Below are 16,387 nucleotides of genomic sequence, written 5' to 3' on the forward strand. Positions count from 1 at the left end.
ACTCGACTACACCTTTAGAACTGATAACAAGTCTCAATCACAGAAACTTAAACCTTAAAATCCGAAATAAAATATGAATAATCATTGAGTATTCTATCCCTTCAAAAGAAATGAATAATAAGTTTATATAAGGTGGTTACACCCAACCCTAACAAGACTCTAATTAAACAAGGAAATAAAATCCTACTTAAACACCAAAACTAATTAAAACGAGAAATCCCGACTGTTGACTAATTATAAAATAAGAAAGTAAAATTCAACTAAATTAAAACTTCTTAAATCAACTAAACTCCCAATTAAAATAGAAAACTACTTGAATTCCTAATATGAAACCCTAAATAAATAAGAAAATCAAATAAAGAAAGGGAAACAAAATTAAATCCTAATTTAACACTATTTTCACTACATCAAAACTCGTTAGTCGTTAGTGAAGACTGACGAAAGCGTCAGTCATCGACTCACAGTATCAATGAACTCGTTTTTGTTTTGGTGAAGACTGTGAAGAATGAAGATTGTGAAGAGTGAACTCATCACATGTCAATCATTGAAGCTTTTATTTTTGTCATTAAAGATCAAACTCGTCACTTGTCAGTTAAGCTTCAATGGGGAATGAAGATTGTGAAGCCTCCATTTTTGTCGTCAAAGAGTGAAGATGGCGAGTCAGTGATTGGTTGGAGATTATGGAGAATGGAGGGAGGCGGTGAGTTTGAGCATCAACTCAAAGAAGCTTCTGTTGTTATCGTTGAAGCCTCCGTTTTTGTCATTGGAGAGTGAAGACAGCGACTAGTTGGATCTTGGAGATGATGGAGAATGCAGGGAGCCGATGAGCTTGAGTCTTTGAGAGCAAGGTATGTTGTCTGTTAGTGTTTGTGTTTATGTTTATGTTAGGGATTCAATTAGGATTTAGGGATTTTTAGTAAATTAGGGAAATCGATTTACAAAACCAGTTTCGGTTAACCGGTGATGAAATGGTTGTAACCCGAAAACCGAACTAAAAAACTAGTTTAGGCATTATTAAAAACTGAACCGAAATTTTTTGAAAAACTGGATTTTTGGACCGATTTCAATCCAGTTTCCAAGTTCGGTTCGGTTTCCAAGTTTTTTTTCTAGCCCTACATGTACCTACCTTAAACCTTTATTATTACTAACTCTCTTAATCAGTATTTAAAGTTTTCTTCTTCTTTAAACTAATATTTTGAGGCGTGGCTCTCAGTACCTGACACCATGGCTCTCAGTACCTGACACCAATCACCATGTGCTTAAACAAGTTGTAATCAAATAAAATGTAGAGTAAACGACATAGTCCCACCCAAGGTTTGACGAAATCCTAAGTTGGTACTCTATGTTACATTTATTCTAGATTCTCACCCTTAAAGTGACGGAAAAATGTTTGATGTAATGGTAAAGGGGTAAATTGGTCATTTTACATGGGCAATGCACGTTAGCAGATCGTTGCCTCTAATAGTCCTCTAGCACACTTTAGCAGACGACGTCCCTGATGTTTTTCGCCCAAAATCACTCCTATCACCACCAGTTGAACTACCATCCTCCCCTCCACAAAACCATACCCTTCACAATCCCTCATCACTCGTCGATCGCCGGCCACGGCAACCGTGACATACAATTGGTTTTTGCCAGTTTTCAGCCGTTTTGAACAGCGACAACCCCAGCCACCATCACCATTGACTCCTCGCATCCTCCCCTACAAAACCCCTTGTAATACTCCGTATTTTCTTTGTGGGTTTTACTTAATTTTATTTATGTGAATCTAGGGGGTAATATGTTAGAATTGAAACTTTTTAGAGATGTTTTAGTAAGAAATAAGGCATGGTGGGTTATTAGGTAGTTTTGTAAAAGTACTTGTGCGAAATTGGAAGTGTGAAAATCTTTTAACAACTTTATGAAATTGATTAAGATGAGGGGTCCTTTTAATATTGTGTCATGCAAGGGTACATGCATAATTCTCCAGGGGTGAGATCATGATAAAACTTAACTTTATTTAAAGGATTTTGAGGTGCAAGATGTAAGAATCAAAGACTAAGGGATGCATGCATAATTGGCCATTGCAAGATGGATTAAAGGCAATTTCTTTAGGAGAATTAGCCCACGGTTTTGGCACATTGTTTTGCCATTGATGGTTGTGAAATTTTATTAAATTGAGATGAGGAATGGTGGAGTGGAGAAAGAGATGGCCGAGAGAAACAAAAAGAAATAAAGTGTGAGGAGAAGCTTGTTTATTCTTTGTCTTTCACATTTACATTCATTCTCCTACGCACATTGAAAAAGAGAAAAAAATAACATTTGAGTTAAATAGAGGAGAACCGAGTGGTGCTTGTAGGAGAAGAATTTTCAGAGAAATTTTCGGGTAAAGGAATAAGGTTACGCATGCATTTTCAATACTTTTTAATCAATCTTTCACCTTCTCTTTGTTTAGATCTTAATTCCTATAATAATTTTGGATCAAATAGGTGAAGAAGATAGGAGGACTGAGCACTTGAGTTAAAAGCAAAGGAGAAAGTGTGAGTGGAATAGTATTGCATAAAAGAATTCATGCATCTAAAATTTCATCTCCGTTTGGATTCTATTTTGTTCATATGGGTGCTGACCTTGCTGAATGTTTCTTTTAATTAATGAAATGGTTTAATTATGTGCTAGAGTGGAAGTGGAAGAGAAAGATTATATTAAGAAGGTGTTAAGATTGGGCCGTGAATTTCATTAATAGGAATGGTTATAAAATTGTGTTTATGTAATTTTTTTAATCTTTCCTTTGGATTATACGGAAATGCATCTATGGTTGGTTGATTTGATTGGCTATTGGGCTCATTTATTGTTTACAATTGGGATTTTTTATTTGTTTTGAAACATGGTGTGAATGAATTGGAAGGTTTGTGTTAGTTATAAAATTGACTTTGATAGAACATGAATATGGGTGGATACTAAATGAATTTTGAATTTTATATTTAATGTTCTGTTAAACTTTGTGATGAGTGGATGGCTGGAAAATTTGGGAAATAATGGGCATGAACTGTTGGCCTATATTGTATAGAAGTGTGACGTTTACTTTGCCTAAAAGGTTAGAGATTGCTGGATTTTTGGAGGCAATGGGTATGATCTGAGCTGGAGTTTATTTAAAGTGTGTGTGTGTGTGTATATATATATATATTTATAATATATATATATATATATTTGCTGTATTGTTGTTGCATTGTTGCTTGATATTGTTGGAGCCATCAGTGTAGTAATTGGTCATTTTCATAAACTGCAGACTTGACTTAACGTGATTGTTGAGTGGGAATGAGTGCTTGAAGTTGGTAAAAAGGTAAATGGATATGAAGTTAATGAGATATTAAATAGTACAAATGGTCCATTTTTATTTTGGAAATTGCGGAAAGAGTGTTAATAAAAATGTGAGATTTTTTCTTATGGCACTAGGCTCTTGCAGCAGGGGGTTAATTGTCATGTTTAGAAGTTTTGGGACCTTAGCAAAATTGATGATAATTAGGGTGTAAATAGAATTTTACATACTTTTGTATTTTTAACGTGGTGATCATTTGTCTTCATGATTACATGCCTTTTATTGGAATTTATATCATATTATATTTTATATATGCATAAGGCATGCATGATGCATATTTGGAATGAAATTGTGGATGCATGATTATTGTTATGTTTGACTCCCGGATTGGAAACCGTACCCATCCCCCCTCCAGACATAAGCTAGTATTTGACATTATCCTCATGCGCGCATTGAGATGGTCCGTCCTACCGAACCATTGGTATATCCTACTAGAACAAGACTGACGTCTAACGAGCTCCAGGCGGGATTACACCAGGCGGTTATTGGCCGGCGTGGGATTTTGGATGCCCCGAGGGTAGACTGTGGGCGAGATTATATTTGATACCATATCATGACACCCCGAGGGTAGACTGTGGGTTGAGCATGGTTATCCAATGATGTTCGTACCATCCCGAGGGTAGACTGCGGATGGTGCCACCCCGAGGGTAGACTGCGGGTGGTGTAGCTTCATGTCTTAGTTAGGGACTAGTTCAGATAGTTATGATCTTGGCCCCTAAGTGCTAGTAGAGTGGTGATAATTGATTTATTTTATATGATAGTGGTGTGTGATTTCATGGCATCCGAGAATAATATATATATACTGGTGTTGCCTTATCATGTAAGTGCACTAGTGTTGTGTGGCATACAGTTATTCATACATGTTTTCAAAGTTAAAGTTATTTTCGTATAAATCCTATTATCCACTCACTGGGCTTCCCAGCTCACTGTTTTATGTTTTCTCCCCCAGGACCGTAGATCGGGTTCGTGTGGAGCATACTCTACGATCTAGGTTGGCCTTGACGTATGATGATTTGCATCTTTTACAAACTTTAGTGGACTCTGATACTACGTTTCTTTTGTAACTAGATTTCAGTTCTTGTTTTAGAATAATTATTGTGTATTTCCACCTTCTAAACCTTAAACATGCAAATGCACTACTTTTCACTTTCGCCTATAAACGGAATTGTTTTTATGAATGTTTTTTTTAAAGAGTATTCACCTTCCTTTCGGGATCTTGAGTCTCCTGGAGCGCCCGGATCCGGTGGGATAGGGATACTCGGGAGGGGGCGTGACACCCCTAACCTTCCCAGTCGCAACAGCTCACCGTTTGTCATCCACCACTTCACCAAACAACTGCTGATAAACACGAACTCTTGGTCGGCGAACGGCTACGAAACGGTTGTTAGGGACATAGGCGTTTTATATATTTGGAGATGGTAGTTGCAGTAGTGGTGTCCAATTGGATTTTCACCACCAGAATTGACCAGAATCCAATGAAGAACATCGAAACCCTAAGCTTAACGGCACCAGCGATTGGAGGGGCCAATAATTCGGGAACCAGAGGGGTTTTGGACAACGGACTATGGGGAAGGTGATGGAGGTGACCAGGGGGTTCGACGCCATCGGAAACAGCCCAAATCGGGTTGTTTTCGACGAGGGTATGTAGTGACCGAGGGTGTTTTTGACATAATTTGTAAATAAAATTGTAAGTTTTATAATTCTACTAATTTAGGGGTTAAAACATAATTTATTAATTTAGGGTTAAGGGCATTATGGTAATTGTACCCTCTAAACCCTGAAAATTGCTAACACTGTTATTTTAAGGGTAGGAATCTGGAATAAATGTAACATGGGGTACCAACTTGAGATTTCGTCAAACCTTGGCTGGGAATATGTCGTTTACTCTAAAATGTATATTCTGATTTTCTATATACTATATATTATTGCATTTAATTAATACTCTTAACAATTTTATAAAGCAAAAACACAGGAACCGTTCATGCGCGGTAATTATAACAAGGGGGCTGAAGTGCACATAAGAGTATAAGGGGGCGTTTGGTTCAGGAATGTTAGATTACTGGGAATGTTGGATTACTGGAAAGACAGATTACCCTGAAAGATTATTGAGAATCTTTAAGAAAATGTATTTGGTTAGTTGGTGGGTATGTTATATTAATATGGTTGGTTATGGGGAATAAATTGTTGGGTATGTTATTTAAATTACTAAATTGTCCCCTTTACAAATATTAATATAATATTATTTTTATTATTAATTTTTGAATAATTTCTTTTAACCCCCAATATTTCAGATTTAGTTAAAACACCCCTGCTTATATAAAACTTTAATTTATTATGAAATCATCCCCACCTCCTGCCGCCACCGCTGAAAGTCTCCAAAAGTCCCCATCAGCAACTCATCGTGACCAAGAGGCTTCGATATGGCCGTTTTCGGCCATATTGATGGCCGATTCCGGCCATATCAGGCTAGATCTGGCAGTGGTGGTGGTAGTGACTGAGTGGCAGTGGTCTGTAAATTGTTTTAAATACAAGGACATTATTGTCCAAAATTTTAGTTAAACAAGGGTAAAATTGAAATAAGATATTAATGTAAATTTATTTTAAAATGAGGGTATTATTGTCTAAAATTTTTATTAATAAGGGATAAAATTGTAATAAAAAAGGATAACACTGATAATCTTAGAATACCTAAGAAAATGGAGATAATCAGATTATCTCCAATATTACCAATAGTACTATTGGTATTTGAAGATTACCAAAATCTTATATTATTTGACAACCAAACATGATAATCAAGTAATATCATATGACATTACCCCAATAATCTGACATTACCGCCAACCAAACGCCTCCTAAGATGTATTCAGACATTTTCATGAAGCAAGGAAGTCAATTCTACTCGATTGCCGGAAACTCAAAACTCGAGTTAAAAAGGGGGAAGAAATATAATAATAATTAAAAAAAAAAATCATTGCATCAAATCTATCTCATTATAGTATTATACAACCATGGACTTGGCAGGTCCGAGAATTATACCATTATTAATAAACTTGATTATATTTTATTCGTTAATAACTCTTTTTTCTTTCTCGATCTTTAAAACCAATAATACTCTCTTAAATCCAAGCAAAATACATGATGTAACATCACAGATTACATCAACAACGAATCTGATAATGATACCGCAACGACTCCGCTTCAAACTAATTTTTATTTATTTTAAAAAATTAATATAACAAGGCACAAGTTAGTTATGTGGATTCATACCGCAACGACTCCGCCTCTTTAGTTCGAAACCTGTCAAAAATTAAATCAATATGCCCTTAAATTAGTAATAAGTTTTCCGAATTGCATTTTTAGTGGCTAAAAGTTGTACACAAACACGGCATCTAAAAGGGCTGATGTGATGGACCAGTGAGATCCACAATGTGGTAAGATCAAGAAAAGATGTATCCAAATGCGGGAGTCAACACGATAAGCAAAGGGGAGGCCAAGAAAAATAGATAAAACAGGAACAAACAACCTGATTCGAATTACAATATAGATACAATGCCGATAATATTACCAATAGCTTCTTCTTCGCTAACGGTTCCAACCAACAGTAAACCATTTCTTCCTCAAAACTCTTCCGTCAAATTCTCTTCTGTTTTCATTATCAATAACACTAGTCATAAATTGTATTTATCCTCATGCGTGCATTGAGATGATCCATCCTACTAAGCGATTGTAATTATCCTATCAAGACAGGATAGATGTTTGACAAGCTCCAGGCGGGGATTGGCCAATGTTGGATTTGACACCCTCTAAATAAAAACGTTTTTTTGTTTTTGTTTTGCTATCTTGGTTGGATATATGAATCACAGATCACATTATCACATAAAATTAATCCTCAAATTATTTATAGTACAGGGAAAGGAAACCACAGCTAAGAAACAGAAACAAACTTGGTACATTTAGCGAGAGAGATTGCTAATAACATGCATCAATACACGTCATAATTTAAAAAGTTGACTCCTCGTAGGGAATAGGAACATAGGATCTGATGATGAAGAAATTCTCATAGATAAACCCAGCAAGCCCACCTCCAATGAGGGGTCCAACCCAGTAAACCCAATGGTCGGTCCAGTCACCGCTGACCAAAGCAGGACCAAAGGAGCGGGCTGGGTTCATGGAGGCCCCTGAGAATGCTCCACCAGCTAAGATGTTGGCTCCCACTACAAACCCGGTCAGCGTTGGGCCCAGCCCATCAATAGATCCCTTCTGGGGGTCCACAATTGTTGCATATACGGTGAATAACAAAGAGAATGTAAGGATGATCTCCCATATCACTCCTTGAAGGTAACCCACACCACTTGCAAGTGAATGTATTGGTGTAGTCTGCACCAACATAAAGAAGAAAATGCCATTTGAAATTATGTATATAACGACAAAATATTATATTAAAAACCACGTGGTTCCAGGTCACTCTTTGGTACAATAATGTGGTTTAAATTGTTTCTTTTTAGATTATATATTTTTATAATCTGATAGAAAAGAAGAAGATAATAATTGGTTGGAAGATAGAAAAGAAGAACATAATTTATAATATTCCGGTTCATGGTCAATTTTTTTTTTTTTCAGGTATTCGGGATATCCAGGACAGTTTACGTGTACCTCAACTACTCTTTCGGAGTCTTAAAGTTAAGTCTTTATTCACTACCTATGATTATTAATTATAAAGATTTAAATTTAAGACATCTTAAGTAATATACTCAAGAAGCTCACGCAAACCGTAAGTCAATTAACTAGCTGATTAATCTTAATTTTCAGTTTTCACAAAGTTAATGTCAAACCTCTTTTTAGATAATATTTGGACTTACCATTCCTCCAGTGAGATAATTGAGAAGAAAACATGCTGCTGAAGACGCTAGTAATTGGTCTATCCAATAAAGGAAGGATCGGAATAAAGTGATGTGACCGCCGGCAAAGAGGCCAAGAGTGACAGCAGGGTTAAGATGACCGCCGGATATGTGGCCAGCAGAGATCATGACAGCCACCACAAGAGCATGTGTCACAGCCACAGCAAACAACCCCACGAGGCCACTCCCGTCTGAGTACTTGTCTGTTCATCCCACCACGTTAAAAACTCAACACTCACAGCTCACATGAAGAACCTTAAAAATCTTCTAAGTAATAGTCAAAATATATGCACACACAACAACAACAAAGCCAATGATCCAGGAATGCAAGCAAGTATAGAAAAAATATAAGAGTTTGAAGAAGATCAAAGTAAAAATGAAGATTTGCAAGTCTATATATAAATATACCAGCAGCCATGGAAGATCCAACTCCGGCAAACACAAAGAGGAAGGTTGTAATGAACTCAACAACTAGGGCTTTGATGCAGTCGGACTGGGTGGCTTCACGGTGACTTCCTAAAGCGAGTTTCGCCATTACTAATAATCACCGGAGAACGAGAGATTCTCTATACAGGGGATAAGCTAGCTAGCTAGGTAGCTATACGTTATGAATGCAGCAAAGGAGCATTGCGATGATATATTGATATATATATATATATATAAGCATTTGTGAAGTAGTATTGACATTGTTTTACATGTTACCATGTTTAGCGTGAGATCCAAATTACCTGGATACCCTGTTTGCAGTTGACTTCATTTGGAATTTAATTTACAAGTACAGTTGAACCAAAAATAATATTATCTCATTTTTCCCATTTATTTTAATATTGCATAGCTTTATTAAATGAAAAGTGAGGTTTGAGTGAAATCATTCACCATGTTTTTACATCTCAGCACCAGTCCAAAGAAGCTGAGTTGTATGATTGCCTTTTACTGGTACTGGGACCTAGGTGGGTGGTCTTTTTCATCTTCTATCTTATTTCTTTTTGACATTTTAATAGTTTTCTCCATTTATGATTTGAAAATTCACTGCCCTTTACCCAAACTAACACCGATTTTAATTAGGAAGGTGCTGAGTGTAGTCAAATAACATTAATCATGCATGTTGCAAAGAAAGCATGGAAGCACTTTTGTTTTGTTTTGTTTTGTAGTTAATGATGAGTCGACCACATTGAGTGGTAGTCTGGTGGAGTCTGTAGCAATTATTTTAAAGGACAAACCAATATAAGATTAAGCAAGGCCACGTTCCAACAACGCGATTGGCTGATTTAGCTCAAATGAAAACATTCCTTTTGGATCCCTATCGTCATCTACCTACTTTAAACCTTATTATTATTAGAAAAATACTATCCTTACAAAGACTCATATAAAGATAATTATAAAATAAAAAATCATAAAAATCAAGAGTAGAAATTGTCTTTATATATCCCATTTATATGTATCTTTATAAAACTAGTATTACTCTTATTATTAACCCACTTAATTAGAGCGTTTCAAAAAACACTTTATATGACTTAAACATTTTATTATAAAGAATTTATCCATAAAAATAAAACTTTAATAGATTTTTTATTCTTTAAATATAAATTAAAGAGTGAGTTTTGAAAAATGGAATATATGGAGAATAATGCATATAATACTATAACATATATATTAATATTTTGCAAAAAAAATTCAATCCAATTGAAAACAAGTAAGGTATAACTTGTTACCTCAAGTCCTTAGCAACCTTGGAGACTTTTAATTTTAAGAGAAATTAAACAAAAGAGTATTTACACTAAGGTAAAAGAAGAATTAGGCCAAGAGAGACATTTAGGGTTCTTAGAAATTTTGATCTCTATCCTAAAATTGATATATCATTTTCTTTATATATGTAGCTTTGTAAACGATTCAATAATTGCTTTGAACTTCCTTAAACAATTCCATAATTGTTTTTGGAGTTGTAAATAATTCCATAATTATTATGAAGTTGTTAAACTTCTTTAAATAATAACATTGGATTAATATTTAATCACAATTAACAATTTAACTCTTAAATTTTTTACATAACAATTTAACTCTTAAATTGTTCATATGTTTACAATTACAACCCATTATTAAATCCAATTTAATATAAAGAAAATGATTAATTATGAATTAGAATTAAGCAATTTAAGTCTTAAATTATTCATAATAACTAATATAACCTTCCATTGAATCTAATTAAATAATAATAATATAAATAACTTTATTACCTTTAGTATGTGCTAGCCAACCTTAGATAATCAACTCTTTTTAGCTATTTCTCCATTCTCCTTAGTTTTTATGTGTGACCTCTTAGGTTCACTGTGGCATAATCATGGGCACAATATCATAATTTATTTCAATATGTTTCAAAACTCTCACCGATTATGATAGGCATATAGCAATCCTCCACAACCCCTAAGTCATAATGAAGATATACTCCAACGAACCCTTTTATAATCATACGCACTGTATAATAAAATCCTTCAGTTGTCTAATCCCAATTAAGAATGGATTCATGATATTTAAAAATTCTTATCTTAATTTTATATCTAATTGACAATCGATACATATAGAACGTATCACCATGAAAACAACCTTTCAAGTAACATTTTATATACCCCACCCGGAGATTTCCCTTTTCCAATGTATCTTGACATTTGTCTAGGAACTTCATATCAATCTATACTAAGTCAACGGATCTCATCTTGACTATCACTTGTCCTCACACATAAACAACACATAGTCAAATCGACTTATTAACACGACATGATTAGTCTCGTGTTTATTCACCATATGAACCATATGCGTTTATGTAGAATCCAACCATGATATCTCAGGTCTCAGGATTAATAATACACTAGTACGATTTTATGATAAATCATTGATTACATTTTAAATGTCCATGTGATTCATCATAAATGATCATATTCGATAAACAATTCACTAACCGCGTATCCATGCTAATGCCCTAGTGATATAATTTTTATAATACACTAATATCATCACATGATATTCTACGGAAGCATTCAACATACCTACTATGTAATATTATTACCTAATTAATATTACCTATGTAGGGAATACTTTAATGATTTTGATCATCCAGACATTTCACATGTAATACATATATATAAATGAAGTAATAAACCATATGTGAAATAAGAACATTTTCTTCTATTGATAAGATAAAATGTATATACAAAATATATATATTAACATATATATACAAAACATAATGCCTTGGAACCGACGACATGATTGGTTCCTAGGGTATACACTAACAAGTTTAACTCTCTACATCAAAAAAATCAAATTTTACTCTTTATCCCAATTTTGTTTAATAAATTACAAATTTCTATGTATTTTATTATTAATTTTCTCTCTTATTTTTTTATTAAGTCTAATTTAAAGAGTTTGTTGGATTTGAATATAAATTTTATTGTTTATATTTTGAAATTAATAAAAATATTTTTATTTATGTAAAATTAATAAAGATGCTTTTAGTATTTTGAGTTTCAATAACACTAGGGACACCGAAAAACTTGCACCGAAATTCTGTACCAGCCTACGTGTAACGCGTGTCTAAATTTTTTTACAATTTTTTTCTAGTGAACGGCGGTCCATCAAATTTGGACGGTTGTTCACTCACATGGATGCCCGTCCATATTATATGGACGGGCGTCCATATACAAGGGATGGGCGTCCTCATTTAAAGGACGCCCGTCCATAAATAAAATACAATAAAAAAATTTGCAAAACATTATGGACGGCCGTTCATAGGTTGTGGACGGCCGTCCCTTAATTTTGGACGGGCGTCCTCAAATACGGGACGCCCGTCCAAACTTAATTTGTTTTAAAAAATAAAATAAAAAATTTGGACGTCCGTCCATAAATTATGGACGGGCGTCCCTTAAGTTTGGACGGGCGTCCATAACTAATGGACGCCCGTCCATTATGTATGGACGGCAGTCCACACTTAAGGGATGGTCATCCCTTGTGTAAACAGCAAATTTAAAACTCAAGAAACTGGAATTTTCTTGACATTTTCACTCTGATCTCTTCAGCCATGCTTCATTCAGTTCCACGCCCTCCATTTCATCATCATACTCCACTCTAAAAACTCCCTTTTCATCTTTCCTAAGTTTCCCGGCCAGCTGATGAAACTCTTCCAGAACAACCTTCAACCCGTCCTTGAGTTTCTCAACCATGGCGTCGAACTCTTCGTTACCCTTATAAAGAAGCAGCTTGTGGTTGTAGTAAAAAGCTAGATATGGAAGATCGAAGGTGATCAATTGGCATTCTCTTCTTCCTATTATCTTGCCGGGCTTGACGTGGGTTTTTCTGGTGACTTTCACCTTCACTGTGTCTTGTCATTTCTTCTCCACTAATTCTGAAGTTAGAAAACTTTCTGCTTAGGTATGAATTTTATAGGTAGTTGGTAGTTTCTCCTATGGTTGAATACTTGCAAGTCTTTTACATAAAGTTTAGTAGCTCTCCAAATATTTTACTCAGAAATTTATTGTCCCTCAATTTTTATTTTGGTAGATTCTTGATCAACTCTTTAGCATCCCTCTTTCACTTCCAAGGCCTGTTGATTCAAATTCTGGTGTGGATATAGAATTGTCCTACAGCGCTTTGTCCTCCCTTAAGGATGTTATAGCCATCTTGAGAAGTGTAAGTTTCTTATTACTGCATAATTCATGTCTGTTTATATCTGTGGTTTACCCTGTAATTTTTTGTTCCCCCTTCTGTATATTCAGGATGCTTCTATTGATCCATCAGAGGTTTTCAACAGAATTGTTTCCTCTGCCTGTACTCTATTGACAAAGGACGAGGTATGGTTTATTTCGTAGATATATTTTACAATTTCTTTTAAGACACTGGCAGCTTCAAGTTACTTCTGTGATTTCTTAAAGCTTGTAGGCACCTTGCATAATTGTACCACAACTATATGCGATAGGATTAAGCAGTCTGCGGAAGGGGCTATTCAAGCTGTCATTGAGTTTGTTACAAAGAGGGGAGCTGAGCTGAGTGAAACTGATGTTTCAAGGTTTTTCTTAAAAATATTTGATTGAGTTCTGAACTGAATCTTTTAAATTGCTGAACGCATATGGGAGAGAGGGAGTTAAAAATTTATTAGTAAAGCTGATTACATCTGTGTCACCAGGACTACTCAATCTTTGCTCTCCGCTGCAGCTCATGTGACCGAGAAACATTTACGGTTGGAAACTCTTGGGGCTGTATCTTTATATGTATATTGTAGTTAGAATAATTGTTGCTTAAGTGTGTGTTTTTATTTCTGCTTGTAGCTTGATTCAACTGTGGAGTTGCCTTCGTTGTGTATTGTATTTTTGTTTAAATCCTTAACTATAAGCAGATTTCCTCTCTAGCAGAGAACACCAATTCAAAATTTGTTTTCAATGAAGTATTGGCTACTGCTGGAAGGGATATAGTCAAAAAGGACATATCTAGACTACGTGGTGGCTGGCCCATGCAGGATGCCTTCTATGTGAGTCCCATTAGATATTAAATTGGAAGACCATTTGTGTAATTTTGGATAGTTTCTTATCAAAAACTACCTGAAAATAACGACTATGCAATAAAGTTTCCATGGAGGCAAGTGAAGAAGGTGCGATAAACATGAAAAAAACACAGTGAATGAAGACGAAGAAGAAGAGCAAAGAAGAAAGGTATTTAGAACGTTTTTTTTTTTTAAAGTATGGACGGGCGTCCATTAGTTATGGACGCCCGTCCAAACTTAAGGGACGCCCGTCCATAATTTATGGACGGGCGTCCAAATTTTTTATTTTATTTTTTAAAATAAATTAAGTTTGGACGGGCGTCCATTCCTTATGGATGCCCGTCCAAACTTAATGGACGGGCGTCCCGTATTTGCGGACGCCCGTCCAAAATTAAGGGACGGCGGTCCACAACCTATGAACAGCCGTCCATAATGTTTTGCAAATTTTTTTATTGTATTTTATTTATGGACGGGCGTCCTTTAAATGAGGACGCCCATCCCTTGTATATGGACGTCTGTCCATATAATATGGACGGGCGTCCATGTAAGTGAACAGCCGTCCAAATTTGATGGACGGCCGTTCACTAGAAAAAATTTGTAAAAAAATTCAGACACGCGTTACATGTAGGCTGATACAAAATTTCGGTATAAGTTTTTCGGTGTCCCTAGTGTTATTGTTTAAGTTTTCTTCTTCTTTTAACTAGTATTTTGAGGCGTGGCTTTCGGTACATCAAACATGACACTGAATACCGTATGCTGAAACAAGTTGCAATCAAATAACAATAACACTATGGACACCGAAAAAATTACACCGAAATTTTGTACCAGCCTACGTGTAACGCATGTCTAATTTTTTTTACAATTTTTTTCTAGTGAACGGCCGTCCATCACATTTGGACGGCCGTTCACTCACATGGACGCCCGTCCATATTATATGGACGGGCGTCCATACACAAGGGACGGGCGTCCCCATTTAAAGGACGCCCGTCCCTAATTAAAATACAATTAAAAAATTTGTAAAACATTAGGGACGGCCGTCCATCCATTATGGACGGCCGTCCATTAATTTTGGACGGGCGTCCACAAATAATGGACGCCCGTCCTTCACTCAAATATAAAAAAAAAAAAAAAAATTGGGACGGCCGTCCATAAATTTTGGACGGCCGTCCCTTACGTTTGGACGGGCGTCCATTCCTAATGGACGCCTGTCCATACTTTTAAAAAAGAAAAAAACATTAAGCCTCTTCTTCTTCGCTCCTCTTCTTCGTCATCAATATATAAGACTTTTCTGGAACTTGATCTTTCTATTCACTCTAAGAGCAGGCAAGAGTCTAGTAGGTTGAAAAAAATAAATCATCTCCTCGAAGATCTTCAAAGTAGATGCAGCTAGTCTCCCTTGTCTCGCCTGTTGTTCACAAGGTTCTTGGATTGCTAGAGTTTATTTGTATATCATCATATATTCGTGTGCTTTTTCAATTGATTTGTTTTATCTTAAATTAAATGAGATATGCTTTCCCTCCTGTTAAAGTTTTTTGGTGTGCAGCTAGTGGCAGACTGACACTCAATCTTGAAAGACGGCTAGATCATGAGGGACACCTTTTGCTATTACCACAGCTGCCGCGTTGCTGCACCGGAGTTCCTCCTTGGAACTGGAGGGACACCCCACCTGGAAATGGCTGCGCTCGTTCTTTCTTGAAGATGAAGACGAGCAGTGGCTGCTGTAACGGCTGCTATGGCAGCAGCCATGAAACAGCAGCGTGGAGCTGCGCATTCTGGGCTCTGCAGCCACTAAAACAGCAGCGCGTTTCAGGAGATAAGAAAGAAGAAAGCAGAGCCCAGAAACGACGAGTGAGTTGGTTCGGCGAAGGTGGAGAGGGCGTTGAGAAGATAGTAGAGGGGGGGCGGGGCAAGTGAAACATGCTATGGATTTGTAAAAGCAAAGTAAGGGACGACTGTCCACATCCAAATATTTTTTTTTTTATATTTGGGTGAAGGACGGGCGTCCATTAATTGGACGCCATTATTGTGGACGCCCGTCCAAAATTAATGGACGGCCATCCATAATGGATGGACGGCCGTCCCTAATATTTTACAAATTTTTTAATTATATTTAATTAGGGACGGACGTCCTTTAATGGGGACGCCCGTCCCTTGTGTATGGACGCCCGTCCATATAATATGGACGGGCGTCCATGTGAGTGAACGGTGTCCAAATGTGATGGACGGCCGTTACTAGAAAAATCGGAAAAAAATTCAGACGCGTGTTACACATGAGCCGGTACAAAATTTCGGTGCAATTTTTCGGTGTCCGTAGTATTATTGATCAAATAAATGTATAATCTCTCTCTCTCTCTCTCTTCTCTCTCTATATATTATATTATATATATATATATATATATATATATATATATATATATATTCATTTAAACAAATTTATAAAGCAAATAGACTAATAGAGTAGAAATTAAACACAGGACCGGACCCGTTAATGCTCGGTATTTATAAGAAGGGGGCTGAAGTGCACATATGCCAAAAAAAATTAGGAACCACAAGGTAAATTGACCTTGCTCTAATTAATTGACCGTTAAGTAAACACTAATTAAACTT

The 16,387-nt window shown here is 36.0% G+C and overlaps 1 protein-coding gene and 2 long non-coding RNA genes across 3 annotated transcripts; 2 read left to right on the forward strand and 1 right to left on the reverse strand.

Moving 5' to 3' along the window:
• Positions 1–7,199: 7,199 nt before the first annotated feature.
• Positions 7,200–8,889, reverse strand: LOC116116205 (aquaporin TIP4-1-like). The gene is made up of 3 exons (XM_031402307.1): positions 8,662–8,889; positions 8,215–8,456; positions 7,200–7,732 (listed from the first exon to the last, which is right to left on the reverse strand). Exons 1-3 carry the CDS (start codon positions 8,786–8,788, stop codon positions 7,355–7,357), a joined length of 747 nt encoding a protein of 248 aa, XP_031258167.1. The 5' UTR covers positions 8,789–8,889; the 3' UTR covers positions 7,200–7,354.
• Positions 8,890–12,854: 3,965 nt separating this feature from the next.
• LOC116116207 lies at positions 12,855–13,191 on the forward strand. The gene is made up of 3 exons (XR_004125774.1): positions 12,855–12,933; positions 13,020–13,094; positions 13,176–13,191. It is a non-coding gene; the product is annotated as an uncharacterized LOC116116207 (long non-coding RNA).
• Positions 13,192–13,202: 11 nt separating this feature from the next.
• Positions 13,203–13,696, forward strand: LOC116116211. Its single transcript, XR_004125775.1, has 3 exons — positions 13,203–13,309; positions 13,427–13,499; positions 13,637–13,696. It is a non-coding gene; the product is annotated as an uncharacterized LOC116116211 (long non-coding RNA).
• Positions 13,697–16,387: the final 2,691 nt, after the last annotated feature.

This window comes from Pistacia vera, unplaced genomic scaffold, assembly GCF_008641045.1.
Source record: "Pistacia vera cultivar Batoury unplaced genomic scaffold, PisVer_v2 Contig765, whole genome shotgun sequence".
NCBI lineage: Eukaryota > Viridiplantae > Streptophyta > Magnoliopsida > Sapindales > Anacardiaceae > Pistacia > Pistacia vera.

Coding starts and splice junctions, on each gene's coding strand:
- LOC116116205 (XM_031402307.1), bottom strand. CDS start 8,788: ATGGCGAAACTCGCTTTAGGAAGTCACCGTGAAGCCACCCAGTCCGAC. Junction 8,457..8,661: donor TGGATCTTCCATGGCTGCTG/GTATATTTATAT, acceptor TGGGATGAACAG/ACAAGTACTCAGACGGGAGT. Junction 7,733..8,214: donor ATTATCTCACTGGAGGAATG/GTAAGTCCAAAT, acceptor ATGTTGGTGCAG/ACTACACCAATACATTCACT.